The 19,503-nt window shown below is 44.7% G+C and overlaps 1 protein-coding gene and 1 long non-coding RNA gene across 3 annotated transcripts in view; one reads left to right on the top strand and one right to left on the bottom strand.

The window, feature by feature from the left end:
- Positions 1-19,503, bottom strand: part of CNTNAP2 (contactin associated protein 2) — a 1,139,689-nt gene that overhangs the window by 517,558 nt on the left and 602,628 nt on the right. For both annotated transcript variants that reach the window (XM_077304685.1, XM_077304684.1), the window contains exon 9: positions 415-564. In XM_077304685.1, coding sequence (XP_077160800.1) covers positions 415-564 — 150 coding nt within the window. The remainder of the gene's footprint in view (positions 1-414; positions 565-19,503) is intronic.
- On the top strand, positions 1,354-15,722 carry LOC143821080 (uncharacterized). The gene is made up of 3 exons (XR_013225658.1): positions 1,354-1,383; positions 11,441-11,573; positions 15,630-15,722. It is a non-coding gene; the product is annotated as an uncharacterized LOC143821080 (long non-coding RNA).

Below are 19,503 nucleotides of genomic sequence, written 5' to 3'. Positions count from 1 at the left end.
CCAGCTTGCAATTATTAGGGGCAAGTCCTACACCGGATTATATAACATACCAATGAAATGAGTGGATTAGCAAATGTGCACCTATCGATAGCTGCTTCCCTTGACAACATATATAAAATCTGAAATCAGCTCAGCCCGGTGTTGCTGATTCTACTGTGTAAGATTCGAGGTTCTCACAAAATTGTAATTTTGCATTAATTGGAAACGCACAACTCAAGCACGATGCCATTTGACAAGATGGTTATTAGAGAAGCAGAATAGAAATCTTTTCAAGAGGTGAAAACGTAGCATTATTATTGCCTGTAAAGAGTTGGGCAGGGCAGTGAATACTAAGGAAAGATCTTCCTACAGGAAAAATGGTTTTCTTTCACAATCATCCCTCTCCCACAATCCCTTCCTCACCAATGCACCTACCTCCGTATAAATATTTGTCTCCTGTCATTACTTTGAGCGGGCTGTTACTTCGAACGGAGGAAGCTTCATCTCCATCGATGGTGAGAACTGCAAAATTTTCTTTTGCTAAGAACTGGACTTCATGCCACTGTCCATCATTGAGTCCTGTGCCTGCAAGGAAAAGATGAGAGTTGGTTCACTTTGGTTGTCCTTGTGTGTGTCCTTGTACAACATTGTGTTAACAGTCCTTGAGAATGGCTCAGGAGACTCTGCAACAAGGGGAAGGGGTTGGGGCTCAAAGGCTTGGCATCCAGAAGGTCCCAGGTTCAATCCCAGCATCTCCCAGCAAATAAATTAAGAAAGGATTATTACTGTGCATAAAAGAATCACTCATTTATTGTCCCAAAGGATATCGCTGGTTATATCCTCTCTGCCTATCTCCCCTGAAGAGCATTACGCTCGGCTGATAGAAGCTCTTCTACTTGCCAGACACAAAGCTGGTCCACTGATCATGTGAAGGAGAGATAAAAAAAAATAACTTGCAGTCAGAGAGACATGATTGATTTCAATAGGATATAATCTCATGTGCTTAGAATTGCAGCCCAGTATTTTGGATTCTCATAAGTTCAATTATTATAAAATACGAAACTAAAATATCAACGCTTAAGCAATGTAGTAACAAAAGAAAAGAGAAACTGGTCAGTAAGAACCCTGGAACTTGTGGTCAGGATAACAGAAAAGCTTGCATACCAAAGCATTTGCTTCCTTATATCATTTCATCTAAAGTGGTCCAAACTTAGCACAAAGGCTACAATATTGCCAACAAATGAAAGGAAGAATCACCTACTTTCTTCCCTTTAACCAACAGACACATGGGGTTAGATCCAACCCACTTTTCTGCTGCTGACAAAGGAATCAAACTTCCTCTTTAACCCTCCACAAAAGCTATGCTGAACATCATGGAATCTGATGAATGCTGCAGTCAGGAAGGTAAGTGGGTGAGACTGAATGAAAAAGTTGGCCAGATCCAACCCCCTGTCTCTTTGTGTGTATGGGAGGGGGGGGGGTAGAATGTATCCAGCATTCAGTAGAAGCAAGAATATAAGTGTCCAGGATAAATTGGGATAACACAAACTTGGAACACATTTCCTGCCCATTATACACAAGTACTTTGTGCAATAAAACCATGATGCTTGCTTCTTCCTTATAATGCAGCATTGGGGTGGGGTGGGGGGAATTGCTGCAGAAAAGCAGAGGTTAAATAGATACTTCACTCTTCCTCTGAAGGCAGCAGTTTTCCTGCATCTTGCTTCTTTCTCTCATGTAAGTCAGGGGTAGTCAACCTGTGGTCCTCCAGATGTCCATGGACTACAATTCCCATGAGCCCCCTGCCAGCATTTGCTGGCAGGGGGCTCATGGGAATTGTAGTCCATGGACATCTGGAGGACCACAGGTTGACTACCCCTGATGTAAGTGACAAGACCCATCGACCCATGACATGGTCCCTGCAGGTGCTTGAAAACAATGCAAGGACTTTGTACTCCACACGCAATGGGAATTTTATATCTCTCAGAACTATCTTGACTCTTCTATTTGTCGGTCACTGATGTTAATCGGCCCAGACCTGGTATCCGAGGAAGCCTTTTTGCTGTCCTAAAGATTCACCATCTTGCCCCGCCTCTGCTCTTATCTATTTGTAATCAAAACCAGACAGGAGAAATGGCTTCAGCTTCCTCTTGTTGACTCGTCCACAAACCAACTCATGGACTCCACTGTGGAACATATGCGTAGCCATAAAAAGAATGATATTTTAATATGGATTCAATAGGGGCCACAAAGGATGGCCAGAAGACTCCAAAACAAGGGAAGGTTAAATCAGCTTCTGCCTGTTGCTTTGGTCTCAAACAGAAGAGAGCCAACAGGCATTAGAGTGGCATGGAACTCTTATCACACATACAAAGGGCTTGTGTTGTTCCCCAGCACACACACAAGGGCCTTGTAATGAGTAAATTTGGTCTGAATGGCTGCTATTCACACCTAAGAGCACTCTGTTAGTAAGTGAGTTCTGCAGGCCATTTCAGCATCCTTCTTTCATTTTTGACAATCAAGCGACACTTGAATTCGGAACATTTTCACTTCACAAAAATCCATCTCGCCCATGCCTAGCACATTGACTGTGGCTGCATGTGGACAAAGAGAATTTTAACTTTGAAATACTTAAGCGGCGACACATCCATCTGACATAAATATCTTTTTTTCTGCCAAACCTCCCCAATGGTGGCCTGTTCATTTTCTCTTTGCTCTTCCCCACTTTATTCTTTCCTGATATTGTTTTAGAAAATCCTTAACTTGCTTATTTAAAACATGCAACCGTAACCCTCCTGCAAGTCGCAGGAACTCCGGTTTCATGTGCAAATTAGGTATGTTAATGAAGCATATTCCATCTTGCTAGAATTTCTTTTAAATGGCATTACTTTAAAATTAGGACTCTCGAGATTGTCACTTTGATTGAACGAGAAGAAACAGATGTTTCTGTTATAAGAGACATGGTGGAAGAAATGGTTTAATGAATGCCATTTTTTGCCTGCTGCAAGATCTTAAAATCTAGTAAGAAATAACGAAATATGCCATATGCTAATTAGTCCTCAAACAGCATTTACGGCAGCTAATACTCAAACGTCTTTATCCCTGTTCTGGAGAAATCAAATCAGAATGGAGCATGGCTTGTGACTTAAATAAGCCTGTGGAAGCCTACATCATCTAAATAGATCTTAGCACCTAACCCATATAGTGCTAATTTAACAGGGTACATGTGTTGATCTGCAGTGGAAAAGTTAAATTCATGTCCAGCAGTCTCATAGAGCCCAGTTCCTTACATATCCCAAAATTATATTGGTCTCTAAGATGCCACGGTGTAATCCAAAGCAGAAGTGGCGGGAGAAAGTGTCATCAGATCATAGCTGAATGATGGTGACCCTGTAGTGGACCCAATGGAGAGCACTTATTTGATTAGTTCCCAGCTGCACTGGCTTCAGATTGAGGATCGAATCAGGTTCAATATGTTGGTTCTCGCTTTTAAGGCCCTAAAAGGTATGGGACCTTCATATCTGTGAGACAACCTCCTCCACTATGTCCTCCTAAGAGGTTTAGGACCTAGTGACCAAAACTTGCTCAAGAGTTCTGGCCCCAAAGAGTTTAAATTGGCTTCCATGTGGACCAGGATGTTTTCAGTCCTAGGCCTGGCTTCAAAAGGATTTTAACACAGATCAGCCCATAACAACGGGCTGGAAAAGAGTTTATAACACACATTAATGTGCACAGCAGTATAGAGCAACAGGCTTCAAAATTAGCCTGCTAATTCCAGACTTGTTTTTAAAGCTACCGGTTTATGTGCATAATTCAGCAACCAGCAGGAAATTGTGTGTGTCTTTTTAAGTGTTCCATGTACATCTTCTCACAGCATAGGGGCTAAAAATGTCCCCAAGAGTCATAATTCAGTGCTGTAATATCCCAGGGAGGAACAGCCCAACACCTCAAGGGGATCAGGTAGGCTTGGTAGCAGCCCTCATCTCTGTACCACATTTCAAGTTTATGTCTGTATGCAAATGAATTTTAAGAAGAAGCTGGCAGCATTGTCGTGGGCTGGGGGGAAATCTTTGTAAACTAAGAATAAGCATATTCCTCCAGCTTTACTCTGGCTGAGATGGGTTGTCCCTGATGCTGGGCATTGTCTCTGCTGATCTTCCATCAAATGTTGCTGAACTTCAAGCAACAGAACCAAAGGGATGAAGAGAGAATGTGTGCCCTTCTTTCCTCCGGTCCCTGGGGAGGCTGTGAATGACCTTTGTGGCTCTTGAAAAAGTGATGCAATGTGCCACATACAAACCAAAGAGGGAAGGAAAATATTATTTTTCTTGTTCCCGGGGTCCAACTTTTGTAGACTTCCCCATCAAACTCTAATAGACCGGAGTTAGATCTGAAGTGCAGTGCGCTAAGAGGTAGGGACCATGATCCAGTCATGGTTTACTGTTGAGACCAGGCTTAACACCTACGCCCCCCCGGGACCTGAGGATTGGGATTAGACATGAGTACCATCAGTATCCCCTCTCCACTTGCTAAGGGGGAATGGGTAGTTGATTAGCCGCTCTTGCCAGGTAGTCATTAATATTGACATGTTAATTGGTTTTAATGTATTTTATGGGGTTTATACTGTTGTAACCCGCCACGAGCCGCAAGGGAGTGGCGGGAAATAAATTCAATAATAATAATAATAATAATAATAATGAAGGGCACCTCGATATATGAACCCCTGCCCAGCCCTAATTCAAAACCATTGGTGTTGCTCTGGATTAGGGCAGAGCTCTAGTAACGCTTGAACACATAGTTGCCAACTCCAGAATGGGAAAGTCCTCTGGATTCTGGGATAGTTGTGGGGGAAAATGGAGTCTGGGGGAGGAAGGGAGCTCAGTGGGGATGTGACCGTAGAGGCAACCCTTTGAAATTGCTATTTCCTCTGTGGAACTGATGTTTGTTGTTTAGAGATTAGCTGTGATACCATGAGAGCTCCGGACCCCACCTGAAATCCTTGGTTCTTTTAACACCATCAATTCGTAGAACAGGTGCCACTCTGACCGCTGCTGCCACCTTTCCTGTGACGCTGGCCTCCTTGTGCTACCTTGGTAAGCTCCGAGGCAGCACGGAAGCCAGCGCCATGCTGCCACCGCTCTGGCCACCTCTCCTCCATGCCCCCTACAGCAAGAGCGACGGAGATGTCTGCGTGCCGCCGCGTGAGCATGCATGCCACCGTTGCCCTGCCCCTGCTGTAGGGGCTGCAAGGTGGTGGCGGTTGAGAACCACTGATCTATAGCTACTAACTATGGTGACTGAGGGGAATGTTTACATTCAGGAACACTAATCCTCCGAATCCCATAGCCAGGAAGCAACAATAGGAGGAGGACTCAGGGCCATTCCGCACAACGGGCAATGATGCTAAATCTGAGCGTTATTGAAAAGCGCTGCAATAAACAGTGGCAGGTCTCGGTAATGCGCACAGCCATTTTTCCCGGAAAAAAGGCTCTCCCACTAGTGCTGTTCTCGTAACACACAAGTTTTGGGTCTCGGCGAAATCGAAACAGAAGAGGCAATATTTTTCCATGCTTCCTCCCACCCCTGGCCATCAATCAAACAGAACTGCCAATTAACTGTTGTGTTTATGCTTCCCTTTAAAAACTGAAAACCCGAAAACACCTGTAGCAACGCATATTTATTCTTTCGATGTATCAGAAAGACCTTTTTCACTGGAGTGGGAGCTGGCGCTTAATCTTTTACACCCTCTTAAAGTTAAAAAAACATATCCCCCCCCCCCCCCCGGTGCAATTTCTGGCCGAAATTACGGGCAGTGTCAAACAGGGGGCTGTATTGTGCTCAAAAACTTTACTTGTGTAGGGATTTCAGCCGAACAAGCATCGCTTATTCATTGTTTTAATGTTGTATAAATACTACCTCGGAAGATTTGAAGAAAAGCAGTGCTCAGAGTCCTCAACTTTGCTCTAATAATGAAACTAAAGATATGCCTCACAGTTTACTCATATGTAATTGATTCAGAAATGGTTCCTTTTTAACCACCAATTTGCAGGAGAAGAGGTGGCCTTTTATTGCCCTGCAAGGCAAATAAGATTATGCTCATTTTGCTAATATTCTCCCCCAGCAAAAAGATGAAACTCCTGTGGAATTGTAAAAGGGCCATTCTGCCTTTGTTTTCATGGCAGCCAGTGGTTCAGTGTATCAAACTGTATCAAAGCATGGTTAAGGAACATAAGAAGATCCCCAGTGGTTCATCTAGTGCAGGGGTAGTCAAACTGCGGCCCTCCAGATGTCCATGGACTACAATTCCCATGAGCCCCTGCCGGTGTTTGCTGGCAGGGGCTCATGGGAATTGTAGTCCATGGACCTCTGGAGGGCCACAGTTTGACTACCCCTGATCTAGTGCAGCATCCTGTCTCACATAGTTGCCAACCAGTTCCTCTGGAGGACCAATAACACAGAGGCTGAGGTCTTCCCCTAATGTTGCCTTTTCTGGGTGGAGCTTAGAGCCATGCAAAGAAAGCATGAATGAGGTGAAATTTGAATTCAGTTTGTTGCAGGCTTGGAACTATACAGAAAGGTCCTCATTTCCACAGAAGTGATCTGGCTGGAGCACGTATAAGCGACTTATTACAGCCACAACATTTATTTGAAAATACAGGAAACTTATCTTGATTATTTTTTTAAAGGATGTCAACTCAATTTTCAAGATGCCCATTCCCCCCTCCCAATTCCCCTGCAAACCTTTAAAAAGAAAATGAGAACTACAAATGTTCTTTGTGCTTTCCTGCAAATGCCATTCAAAACAGAAATGAAAATGCTGGCATTTCATGTCATTGGCTTGCATTTTCCTGAGTGCACCTGGTACCATTTTCTTTCCAGGTGATGGAAGGTATACCTGAATATCAAACATAATTGCTGGAATATGTGTGGCCGTGCTTTCTTCTTATGAGCTGACTAATGTGGGAAAGGCTTTATCTATCTTTTTTTCTCTCAAAAGAAACACAAGCAGTTAAATATAACCCTTGTTCTTACAAGAGTACACAGGCAGGCAGGAGAATTTCACAACGTGTAGTTCAAGAACTCACCCTGATGATCATGCTGCAGATGAGATTTAACAGGGAGAGAAGCTGTGTAACAGATCATTTGCCTACAAAGCCAAGATATGGATCTCTCTTAATTAGGATTGCCAAGCCCTTGAGGGGGAAAGGGATCCCCTGTTCCTAAATGCTGCTCCTCCCTGCCAATGAACTGGCTGGTGGGAGGAATTACCATGGGGAAAGACCTTGCTTGACAAGGCTGTGACATCACTGGTGGTGTTACTTCCAGTATGTACCAGAACTGCTGTTTCTGCATCTCTAGTGATGCAGGATGCTCTGGTATTTGGGGAAAACTCTATGGTAAAAATGGCTTCCACCATAGGGTTTTGCCCAAATATCAGAGCATCCCATGATGATGTCACTTCCAATGCATGCAGGAAATGATGTCACTGTGACTCAGGACGAGGCTTCCTCCTGATGCTAGTAAGTCTTCCTACTTCCTGCTGGTTTCCAAGAGGCACTTGGTAACCTGATTCCACCTCAGCGGAGAGGGCAGATTACGAATTCAAATAAAAAATAAATACACTATACTCCTAGAGCCATGAGATTATGTTCTTAAACATGGTTCTCTGTGTTATCAAACCATGTCCTCTAACCCTCCTTGTCCATATCTCATCCAAATATCTCTTCTAACATTTTTAAAAGTATATTAAAAAATTAACTCCTACCCATTTGGCAAATCTGTTCAAAGGTTTCACGAAACTCTGGTTGAGAAAGCCTGCTCTAAATGTTCAATCTACTCAATTACAGCGGGGGAGACTTCAAAGAGCTCCATTGCATCTCCCAGGAAAGCACGAGACTCATCTTCCTGTGCCCAATGGCTGCACCACAATCACATTCGGATCCCGGTATTTGCTCATTTAAACAACAGCTCTACAACGTCTGGTGGATAATTATGTCTTCTGAAGGTGTATGTCCAGCAGCAAAAAAGAGTTTTGAACATGAAACAGTCCAAGGCAATTCACATGAACGTCATCTTTTGGTCCCTGCTTGCTGTATGCCCCGGCTTCCTACCTGCGGCCAAATTGAGCTCTGTCTGCCTCCCTATTTTCCCTTTACCAATTTTCCAGAGGAGAACATACACATCTTTCCCTCCCTTTCCTCCTCCCATAGAGACTCTATGCCCAATTTTATAGATGTCAGGTGCCCTGTCATACACCCGATTACTAATTATGAGACCCATCGCCGATAAATCATGAAAACAAATTATCCCTGCCTCACCCTTTTCTCGTGGTAACAACATCCTGATGCTTAATAGCAGCTGTCAGAAGCCGTTGATGAAGATAAATCATTGAGCCGCACAAGTCATGAGATGAATCGCAATAAATGAGCTGGCTGGGGGTCTCCGAGGATCTCGTGCTGCTGTCAGTCAAACATGGCCGAACACCACTTCGCTTTCATTCCGGTTCTGACACTGTTGCCACAGACGGCTGCACCCACCTAGGTGGCACAGACACTGGCAGGGGCTGGCCCAGGGAAGGGCTGCAGTGAAAATTCAGCTCCATGCAGAACTCTTTCAGCACTTTATTGAGCTTTTTTTTTGGTCACCTGTCCACCATTCTCTTTCTCTCTCTCTCTCTCAGAAGAAAAATGATAAAGTGAAAAACCTGTTTCCTTTAAGCCCGAGCGCTCACGTAAAACTACTTCAACTTATAGAGAAAGTTAATGCAGCCATTAGCTTGGCTGTCACTTCTGAAAGACCAGCAGAGCAAGAAATGCCGAAGCCTGATGTTACAGCACAACTTTTGATCAAATGGCCTGCTGCTGCATTGTCAACCGTTGTTCTGGTTATTCACCAGAAAAGCAAATGCTAAATTAGAGGGCAGGCTGAGGTTGCACGTCCCTCTGGTTGGAGTTGTGCCTCATGCACAGATGCCAGCCAGGCCTTCTTCTGAGTTTATTCATGTTAGCTGGTTTTAGGGAGGGAAAGATTGTCGAGCAATCATTGTGCCTGGACAGTCAAGTGTTACTGTTTTTTTAAATTGCAATTCCCACAGAAAACATTACTGCGATTCTCACATTAAAAAGAAGAGTTGTATTTATGCCGCACTTTTAATTGCCTGAAGGAGTCTCAAAGTGGAGTTCAATGGGCTACCCTTCCTGTCCCTACAGCAGAGACCCTGTGAGGTAGGTGAAGCTGAGAAAGTTCAGTCAGAACAGCACTATCAGGGTTGTGATGAGCCGAAGGTTACCCAGCTGCCTGCATGTGGAAGACGGCATCTGAGGAAACATATGTGTGTGTGTGTGTCTGAGTGTGTACATACACATATAGAAGAAGAGTTGGTTTTATAACTTGCTTTTCACTACTCGAAGGATTTTTATGAAACCCTACAACACCTTCTAGAAGCAACACCAAAAATGATGTGCTTATCATCATGGGGGATTGGAATGCTAAAGTAGGAAGCCAAAAGATAACTGGGATAACAGGCAGGTTTGGCCTTGGTGTGCAAAATGAAGCAGGGCACAGGCTGGTAGAATTTAGTCAAGAGAATACAATGGTCATGGCAAACACTCTTTTCCAACAACCCAAGAGACAACTCTACACATGGACATCACCAGACGGTCAACACAGAAATCAGATTGACTATGTGTTCTGCAACCAAAGATGGAGAAGTTCTATACAGTCAGTAAAAACAAGACCAGGAGCCGATTGTAGTTCAGATCATCAGCTTCCTGTTGCAAAATTTAGGCTTAAATTGAAGAAAGTAGGGAAAAGCACTAGGCCACTCAGGTATGAACTCAATCATATCCCTGACAAATATACAGTAGAGGTGACAAATAGATTTAAGGAATTAGATCTGATAGACAGAGTGCCTGAAGAACTATGGACGGAGCTTCACAACATTGTACAAGAGGTAGCAACTAAATCCATCCCAAAGAAAAAAAAATGCAAGAAAGCAAAATGGCTGTCTGAGGAAGCTTTACAAATAGCTGAGGAGAGAAGGGAAGTGAAAGAAAAAGGAGAAAGAGAAAGATACACTCAATTGAATGCAAAATTCCAGAGAATAGAAGAGATAAGAATGCCTTCTTAAATGAACATTGCAAACAAATAGAGGAAAACAATAGAATAGGGAGGACCAGCGATATCTTCAAGAAACATCAAGAATGTTTCATGCAAAGATGGGTATGATGAATAAAGGACCAAAATGGTAGGGACCTAACAGAAACAGAAGAAGAAGAGATTTTAAAAAGGTGGCAAAATTATACAAAAGAGCTATACCAAAGCAAGCTTAACATCCCTAATAACCATGATGGGGTGGTCAGTGACCTGGAGCCAGACATCTTGGAATGTGAAGTCAAATGGGGCATAGGAAGTCTGAGCAACAATAAAGCTGAACTATTCAAAATCTTAAAAGATGATGCAGTAAAAGTGCTATACTCAATTTGCCAGCAAATTTGGAAAACTCAACAATGGCCACAGGATTGGAAAATGTCAGTTTACATTCTAATCCCAAAGAAGGGCAATGCCAAAGAATGTTCAAACTACCGCACTGTTGCACTAATTTCTCATGCTAGCAAAGTTATGCTCAAAATCCTCCAGCAATATGTGGGCCAAGAACGTCCAGAAGTACAAGCAGGATTTTGAAGAGGCAGAGGAACTAGAGATCAAATTGCCAACATACACTGGATCATGGAGAAAGGTAGGGAGTTCCAGAAAAATATCTACTTCTGCTTCATTGACTATGCTAAAGCCTTTGATTGTGTGGAGCACAACAAATTGTGACAAGTTCTTAAAGAGATGGGAATACCAGAGCATCTTATCTGTCTCTTGAGAATCCTATATGCAGGTCAAGAAGCAACAGTGAGAACCAGACATGGAATCACTGATTGGTTCAAAATTTAGAAAGGAGTTCGGCAAGGCTGTATACTGTCGCCTTGCCTATTTAACTTGTATGCGGAGCACATCATGAGAAAGGCGGAGTTATATGAGTCATAAATTGGGATCAAGATTGCTTGTGGCTATATCTTAGTGGTACAGCATCTGCTTGGTGTTTCAGAAGGTCTAAGTTCAGTTCTCAGCATTTCCAGACAAAAATTTCAAGTTATAGGAGATTTGAAAGGCAGCTGCCTGAGAGACTTGGAGGACTGTGTCCAACTAGAGTAGACAAGAGTGACCTTGATAGCCTGAGGGTCTGACTCAGTGACTCAAATAGAAGACAACTTTGTGTGGAAGGTTGGTTTCAAACAGTGGACTGGAGAAGAAAGAAGAAGAGTCAAGCCCCCTACTTTGAATCACTGCCCTAGTCTGATTTGGGAAAAGATGTACATAAAGTGCCTTTGAACTCAATAAAAGACAGTATAATCCTTGTTGATGGATTACATTGGCAGTGATCAAGTATCTCTCTGCTATATTTTCCTTATAGAAATAAAGACTCCATATGTGCTTCTCAAGAGCATTAGATCCAGAGCTTGGAGAAAAGAAGGAGGTGACGTACCATCAACTCATAGCCAACTTATGGTGACTTTGCAGGGTTTTGAGGCAAGAGATGGTCAGAGGTACTTTGACATTGCCTACCACTCCTTTCACACCAACTACTAACCAGGGCTGAGCATGCTTAGCTTCTGAGATCTGATGACCTGGGGCTAGCCTGGGACTTCCAGGCCAGCAAAACCCATTCATGGATCTCCCAGTATAACATTATGCACAGGGCCTAGTAGTCACAGTTCCCCCTCATCATCTAAGGCTAAGCCAGGGGTAGTCAAACTGCGGCCTTCCAAATGTCCATGGACTACAATTCCCATGAGCCCCTGCCAACATTTGCTGGCAGGGGCTCATGGGAATTGTAGTCCATGGACATCTGGAAGGCTGCAGTTTGACTACCCCTGGGCTAAGCCATGCCAACATTTAAATGGGGAGCACAACAGTGTGATTCTCCAGACAGTTTTGACAAGAAACACTGCCTGGTTCCCTTCAATCCCCCCCCTAGACTTCCTAGTCTTCTAAAAGCTTCCCAAGAGCCAAATGCCCTTTAAATATTGACAGAGTTTGTTATGCTGGTAATTAAACGCTGATGCATTCTAGAATATTAGTAAGTGGGGCAATTTGTTTGTTGAGAGTTCCTGGTTTGTTCAGCGCTACACAGAACGGGTGAAATGTCAATTACATATTTTGGTGTTAATAAGGTTTACAATGGGAAACAAAAACTGGTGTTGTGAGCAGTTTGGACCAAGTTCTGTCACCATTCCATGTCGGTTTTTGTTTGTTTGCGAGGAGCGCAAATGTACTCTGGCTGCCTTGCCCCAACATCATCAGAGTTTATTCAACTAGGACAAAAACCGGGCTCAATCCAAACATGGACGTTTTTGCAAGGTTTCCATAGAAATGTCATGCTTTGAGGGAACAGACACTCTTGCGGCATTAATAAGGCTGGTTATGATAAAGCAAGCTGAACAGCACATTAGAAATCCCAATGAGGCTTGTATTTCAATAGAAAAATCTGCAACCAGGGGGAAAAAAACCCAAACACTCACAGAATCTAATCTGGATCCCACCTTAAATGTTGAGGGTTGCCTCCCACCCCGCCTCATGCCCCAGCAGTTTGATGAAGCTGCAGCAGCTACTGTTAACTTGGCAATCCACACGTTAACCATTCTGAATTGTACTGCCTTCCTGGGCAGAACACGTATTGGGAGTTTCTCCAAACTCCTGAAAATGCAGTCCTAAACAGAGTTATGATATCCTTCTAAGGCCAGCAACTTTAATGGAATGCCAATGTGTGGTCCTGTACACGTTTCTAAGGCCAACGACTTTACAGGACTTGGAAATGGGTACAGGACCACAGATTGGCAGCTGTCCTCTAGCCCTAAAAATGGGCTAGCAAGATGTAGGTAAATGAAGCCAAGTGATGCTTTTGTTTTCCATTCATCACCATGCCAGGAATAGTTTTGCCTGTTCTACCTTCCGGACATTAGTCCTCCAACTCTTAGGCCTAGGGTTTACCTCCCAGGAGCCAGAAATCTGCTGCTTCATTTCCATCATGCCCCATGCTACACCAGCAACCCCCCCCCCAAAGATAAATATGAAGAAGGAACCACACCAGGGAGGAACTACACCAGTATCAGAAGACAACTGTAACATTCTCTTTTAGTTTAGCTCACTGCAGCCCAGCCTTTCTCAACCTGTTGACCATGGAGGAACCTCTGAAATATTTTTTCAAGCTTTGAGGAACCCCAGAAGTGGTGACATATACCCCTTCAGAGAAGTGGGCATGGAAGTATGTTGTGATTGATCATTTCCCATTTCCACAGTGGAGAAAGAGAGTAGGCCTTTAGAGCAGGGGTAGTCAATCTGTGGTCCATGAACACCTGGAGGACCACTTGTAGTCCTTGAACATTTGGAGGACCACAGGTTGACTACCCCTGCTTTAGAGCAACAGGGGAAGGGGGCTTCAGTGGATTCTAGTGATGTCAACAGCCCTCCAAACATCTGGGATAGGCTGTGTAACCCCTTGGGAGCTCTTGTGTAACCCCAGGGTTCCCCAGGAGCCTGGTTGGGAATCCCTGCATCAGCCACAGTGATAAAATGAAGGGGAGGTGTGTGTATTCCACTTAGCTGCTTAGATAAAAAAACACAAGGGGGGGGAATGTAAGACAAGGAGATAGCTTTTGCTCATCTGTTGTTTTTTTAAAAAAACTTCCTCCTTCCAGTGACTCCCTAGATGAAATACCTGTTTACTTACTGATTTACTGATAGCTCATTTTTCTCCCCCATATTATGCCATGTTTCCAAAAGCTGATGGGAAATGAAGACAAGCCTTCCAGAGGAATGCTATCAAAGAGCATTAATCATATAACATTTTGCTGAAAGAGGTTTGAATCAACAGCTAATGATGAGGAAAGAGATTACCTTGTCCCAAATCATCTAGAAATATTTGGTGATAAAAAAAAGGCTGCTGATATTTAAGGCCCAGTCAAAAGCCGCATTGACACCAGTCGTTTCAAATGCCAGGGTTTTGGCGTTCTCTAGCTGAAAGAAATGCATCGCAGAAGCCATAATACACAGAGAATGTCAGGTGGTGAATCTGGGGGCAAAGCCCAGCCTACGAGACAAGGAGCACCGCTTGGGGACATTAACTTAATTCTTCCACTTTGGTTTGGTGAGAGCCAGTTTGGTGTAGTGGTTACGAATGGCGGCTTCTAATCTGGTGAGCCGGGTTTTATTCCTGGCTCCTCCTCGACATGCAACCAGCTGGGTGACCTTGGGCTAATCACAGCACTGATAAAAGCTGTTCTGAGCAAGCAGCAACATCAGGGCCCTCTCAGCCTCACCTCCCTCACAGGGCGTCTGTTGTGGGAAGAGGAAAGGGAAAGCGACTGCAAGCTGCTTTGAGACTCCTTCGGGTAGAGAAAAGTGGCATATAAGAACCAACTCTTCTTCTTCCTTATCCAATATATGCCCCAAATCCAACTCTGCCTTTTTCCGCCTCAGACCAGCTCCATTAGCCTTGCTCAAGGGCGCAGCTGCAGAAGCCCTCTCTCAGGAAGTGAGCCAGCTCAGGCTTCGGGTCTTCCCCACCACCGCAGAGTGCTGTCTGCCCTCTGCCCTCCGGAGCCAATTGTGCCCCTCCTCCCTGCTGAGCATGGCAGGAGTGTTGCACCTTCCCAGGGCAATGGCGGGTGTGGAGGGCAGCCTGGGCGGCAGATGGAACCCGCCAATCCGACTCTGCCGCAGTCCCACCAAATAACTTCCCCCCACACGAACGCACACACACCACCCCTCAAACTGCAGCTGCCGTCGAAATCGCCCGGCGAGCAGCCTGTCCGGCAGGGGAGAAAGGAGGTTGCTTTCTGTATCCCACCTGCTGCTGCTCTTCTTCACGACTACACCAAGAACAACAACGGCACAAAAAACATCCCGCCCAAAAGTTGAAGCCGATGAGGAATGTGGGCAGATGTCAGAACTGGTGAGGGTCTAGCCACTTTCTGCATCTCACGCTAAAACACATTTGGCCTGAAGCCAGCTCTGCTGGATTCAAAGAGATTTTTGCTCCTTCATAAGTACGTTTTCCTGCCAGGTGGACCCCCCCCCCCGCTTCCAATTCCTGCCATCTGCTTTTACTTATTTAATATCCCACCTCTTCCCACCAGCAGGCTCAGGGCAGTTCACAACATCCTTACGTCTTAGTGGCTCTTATATATAGACTCTTATCTCTCCCTTTCTTTCTCTTTCTATTTCTCTCCGTCTTTTCCTCTCTCTTTCTCTCTCTTCATTTATTTCTCTCCCCCTCTTAATTTGTATCTCTTTCATTATCTCTCTTTGTCTACACTTCTCTTTTTGTCTTTCTCTCCCTCTATAAATTTGTGTCCTTCCCTTCTTTCTCTCTCCCTTTATATCTCTGTTTCTTAATCACTCTCTTCCTTTCTACCTCCCCTCTCTCTTTGCTATTTTCAACTCTATCTGAAGTGAAAGCAGGAAGCATGTTCATCATGTCTTAAGAGCTGGGACAAAGCAGAAGCACCCTATTGGTTGAGGCATGTTGTTCCAGTTTTTGCTTTTAATCATGTGTTTTCCAGTTTTGTTTTTAACCAAATTATTCATATTTTTCCCTACAGTTATTATCTGCCTTTGGTTCCAGGATGCCTCGGAGAAATGTGGTTCAATATTTTAAATATGAAATAAAGGAATATTGTCAAGGAACAAAGGGAAACCATGTCAAAAGTGTTGGTCAAATTCTTCAAGTAAGGTGTAACTCGAGGGAACAAAGAGATTCCTACCCTGCCTTGGATGGCCAAAGATGGCCCAATCTTCTCAGAGGAAGCTGAGCAGGCTAGTGCCTGGAAGGGAGACCTCCAAGGGTGTCCAGGATCGCTTACCCAAAGGCAGGTAACGGCAAACCACCTCTGCCTTGGAAACCCACAAGTCATTTGTGACTTGACGGCACTTTTCACCTCTACCAAGATATCCCTAAATTCTTAAGAGAGCTGAGTTACTCAACTGCAAGGGGACCAGTCTTCCAACCTCACTAGGAGCTCAACCAGGGCCAGACTGGAATTGCCTGCTGATTCTGCTCCCTTAATCACTTATCAGCTGTCAGTTGCCGGCACTTCTCTGGCTCATGCTGCCTTTACCTGTGCTGACAGCTGCGCAGAAACCCTCTGAGAAATTCTGCTTGCTTTATCACATTCTGATTGCTCTCCCAAACATCCCTGGGACGACCCATCCCAGCAGGAATCTCTAAATGCCGCAGATGCTTTATTTGCAACCGTGAGGATTTCATTCTTGACTGAGATCCAGGTTTCAGAGCCCCGATGCTTGATTTTATTTGCAGTCGTTTTGCGGTCATTTGAGGAGGAGGAAGTGAACTGCTCTGTGAACCATAAGTGAGTTATAAAGCAGCTGAAAGCTTAAAAATGAACAAACATATACAAATGTCCTCCTCCTCTTTCTGAATCTGTATGGCATTAAATTAAGCCTTCATCGCCTCCTTGAAAATTCATTTCTGGTGTAGTGGATCTGATCCCTAACTTAACAGACTACTAAATTAAGCCAAAATATGAGAACCAGCTTGGTGTTGTGATTACGAGTGGCGACCTCCAAGCTGGTGAGCCACGTTTGATTCCCCAGTCCTCCACATGCAGCCAGCTGGGTGACCTTGGACTTGTCACAGTTCTGATAGTGCTGCTTTCATTGAGCAGTCCTGCCAGAACTCTCTCAGCCTCTCAATCTCACAGGGTTGTGGGGAGTTGTGGGGGTTGTGGGGAGAGGAAGGACAGAGGATTACAAAGAACATTCTACCTCATGGGATCGGGGCCTTGTGGGACTTTAAACATTTCTGCAAGGCCTGTAAGATGGGCCTGTTTCACCAGGCCTATGATTGAAAAATCCATCCATTAGATAAACCCTCTAGAATTTTATATGCCCCCCCCCCAGTTCAACTTAGTCAATTATGACCCTGTGAAGAAACAGTGGCCTGAATATCAATCTTAAATTTAATTTAAATTCTGTAACTTTGATTTGTATTTATTTCTTATGTTCTATCCCTTATGTTTTACATCTTGTATTTCCATTCGGATATAATCCACGCTGAGCCACTAAGGGAAGGGAGGAATATAAACAAAAGTTAAATTAAAGACAGGAAATCTATTAGTGTGTGTGTGTGGGTAGGGAAGGATCAAGAATTCTAAATTGGATATATATCAATTTAGAATATAGGCTAGATATCAGGAAAAAAATTTTCACAGTCAGAGTAGTTCAGCAGTGGAATAGGCTGCCTAAGGAGGTGGTGAGCTCCCCCTCACTGGCAGTCTTCAAGCAAAGGTTGGAGACACACTTTTCTTGGATGCTTTAGGATGCTTAGGGCTGATCCTGCGTTGAGCAGGGGGTTGGACTAGATGGCCTGTATGGCCCCTTCCAACTCTATGATTCTGTGATTCTGTGATCAAAAGCAGATCCATTTGATTAGCAGGGGGGCAGTTTGCCAATGAAGACGCAACTTGCTTTGGTGTTAAAATGGCCACAGCTGTTTATTGCATGCCTTCCTGTGAGGGTCGGCCCAGCACGGAAAGGAGCCTGGCCCCAACAGCCATCCAGCTGCTTAACCCGAGGATCCAGGGATGCTCCAAGGCCCACTCTATCCCAGCTGGGAGAGCAGACCCTCTGCATCAGTATTCCATCACTGGGAAGCGAGCATATCGGGGCCCACCAGGCTTCCTCATTTTGGTACCTCTTGGTCGCTCCCCTACGAGCTCCTGGCCTCCCAGCTGGGTAGGCCACACCTGTATACTGCCGGTCTCTTTAAAGAGGCCCCCAAACCCCAGGGATCCCAGTGAGCAAATTGGGGTCCCTTTCAACAGGCTCCAACCACGCCTATTCCGCAGCTTTGCGAAATACCAACTAAAACATTTTGAAACATACAACAAAAACACAGGAAGGGAGGGAGGGAAGCAGATTGGGCTGTGGGCTGAAGAGGACACAGCGAGGCACATGGCGCCTATATTGGCTCCCATGACCCACCTCCTCCACACGCAGCAGGGCCGCACACACTCCCAGCGAGCTCCCACTCCCGCCACCCCCCCCCCGGCCACATCAATGGTGGTCACGGCAAGACCCAGCCGCTTAATTTGTCAGAAAAACAGTAATAGAGAGAGTCATCCTGTCTCTGCAGTTTTAATTTGGCAGCATTTGGGACCCATCTAAAGCAACTGATGTTCTATCCAACAAAAACAGAGTGCAATAGCACCTTTAAGACCAACAAAGATTTATTCAAGCCACGAGCAATCAATGTTCTATCCAGTTAGGCAGCCTTCTTCCTGTGTTGGAAGTCATCCTCCCTCCCCCAGTTCTCAGTCCGATCCCACAGAACAGCCACATTAATGCAACTGGAGCATGACAGACAGCTTTGGCTTAAGGGACTGAAAGTTCTGGGCTAAGCAGAAGATGTTGCACTCTGGGAAAAAAGGGAGGAGGGCTAATGAGCCCCTTTACAAGAGATGCAGGGATTCTAGAGCCACAGGGCAGGCCAGCCACAACAAGGGGCATATTGTACTAAGCCATTCTCGAGAGAAGGAAGGAAATTGTGCTTTAATAAAGATTTTAAAACCCTATTCATAATCTGGAAAGGGGAAAAGGGAGAACTTTTGACCTATTGTCGACAGCAGGCATTATTTCCTAGGCATGTACACACGCAACAAAAAATAAAAAAAAAAGAGGATGGAAAAGCATTCAGGTTATACGATATCCCCCCTCCTGTCTTTTATTAAGCCATTTGTCTTGAAGAAGCAGTGGCTCAGCCTACTGCAGGGCCCTGTGTAAATTAAAGACGTTACACTCTGCACACCCTCATTTTCATGTTATCGGTGATATAGGCTTGGAATAGCTCATCTTCTCACTGCAACGTCATTGGCTGGCCAGAATAGCTCTTGGCTCCTGTGAAATGTGTACACGCACAGCGGTGCTGAGGTGCTGGGAGCCGTTTGTGTGTGGAACATGGGGTTTCCTTGCCTTCCTGCCCACTGTTGCATCCCCTCAAAAGTCCTAGAAAGATCATCCCAAGGGACCTGCATCTGTGGGACCTGCACTGAGTCATAACTGCCTGGGCCTTGTGTAAGAGAGAGGAGAAAAGAGGGAAAAATGATTGCCCTTTCCAGTTTTGTGTGAATAGATCTACTGAGGGAAGGAGCATAATTTTGTCTCCCTGCTTAATACTTGGATCATTTCATAAAGTACCCTGCATTTTTGATGGGCTAATCATACAGAGAACCATACTTTGATGGGCTAATCATACAAAGAACCATACTTAATAAATGCTTTCAAACAGAATGAGCACTGGGACAATGTAGACACGTTTTCCAAACATGCAGTGAAGCAGAACATCAGATGGACGTCAGCAGCAAACAACTCATTTGCAAATTCCCTCGACGGCATGGCAGGAATGTTCCCAGGAGGATTTTGACTGTTGCATTTGCCTGCTTTAATAAAAGAGAAGCC

This window comes from Paroedura picta, chromosome 11 (genome assembly GCF_049243985.1).
Source record: "Paroedura picta isolate Pp20150507F chromosome 11, Ppicta_v3.0, whole genome shotgun sequence".
NCBI classification, from domain to species: Eukaryota; Metazoa; Chordata; class Lepidosauria; order Squamata; family Gekkonidae; genus Paroedura; species Paroedura picta.
Note: the sequence above shows the minus strand (reverse complement) of the source record. Positions and strands in the feature narration are given on the sequence as shown.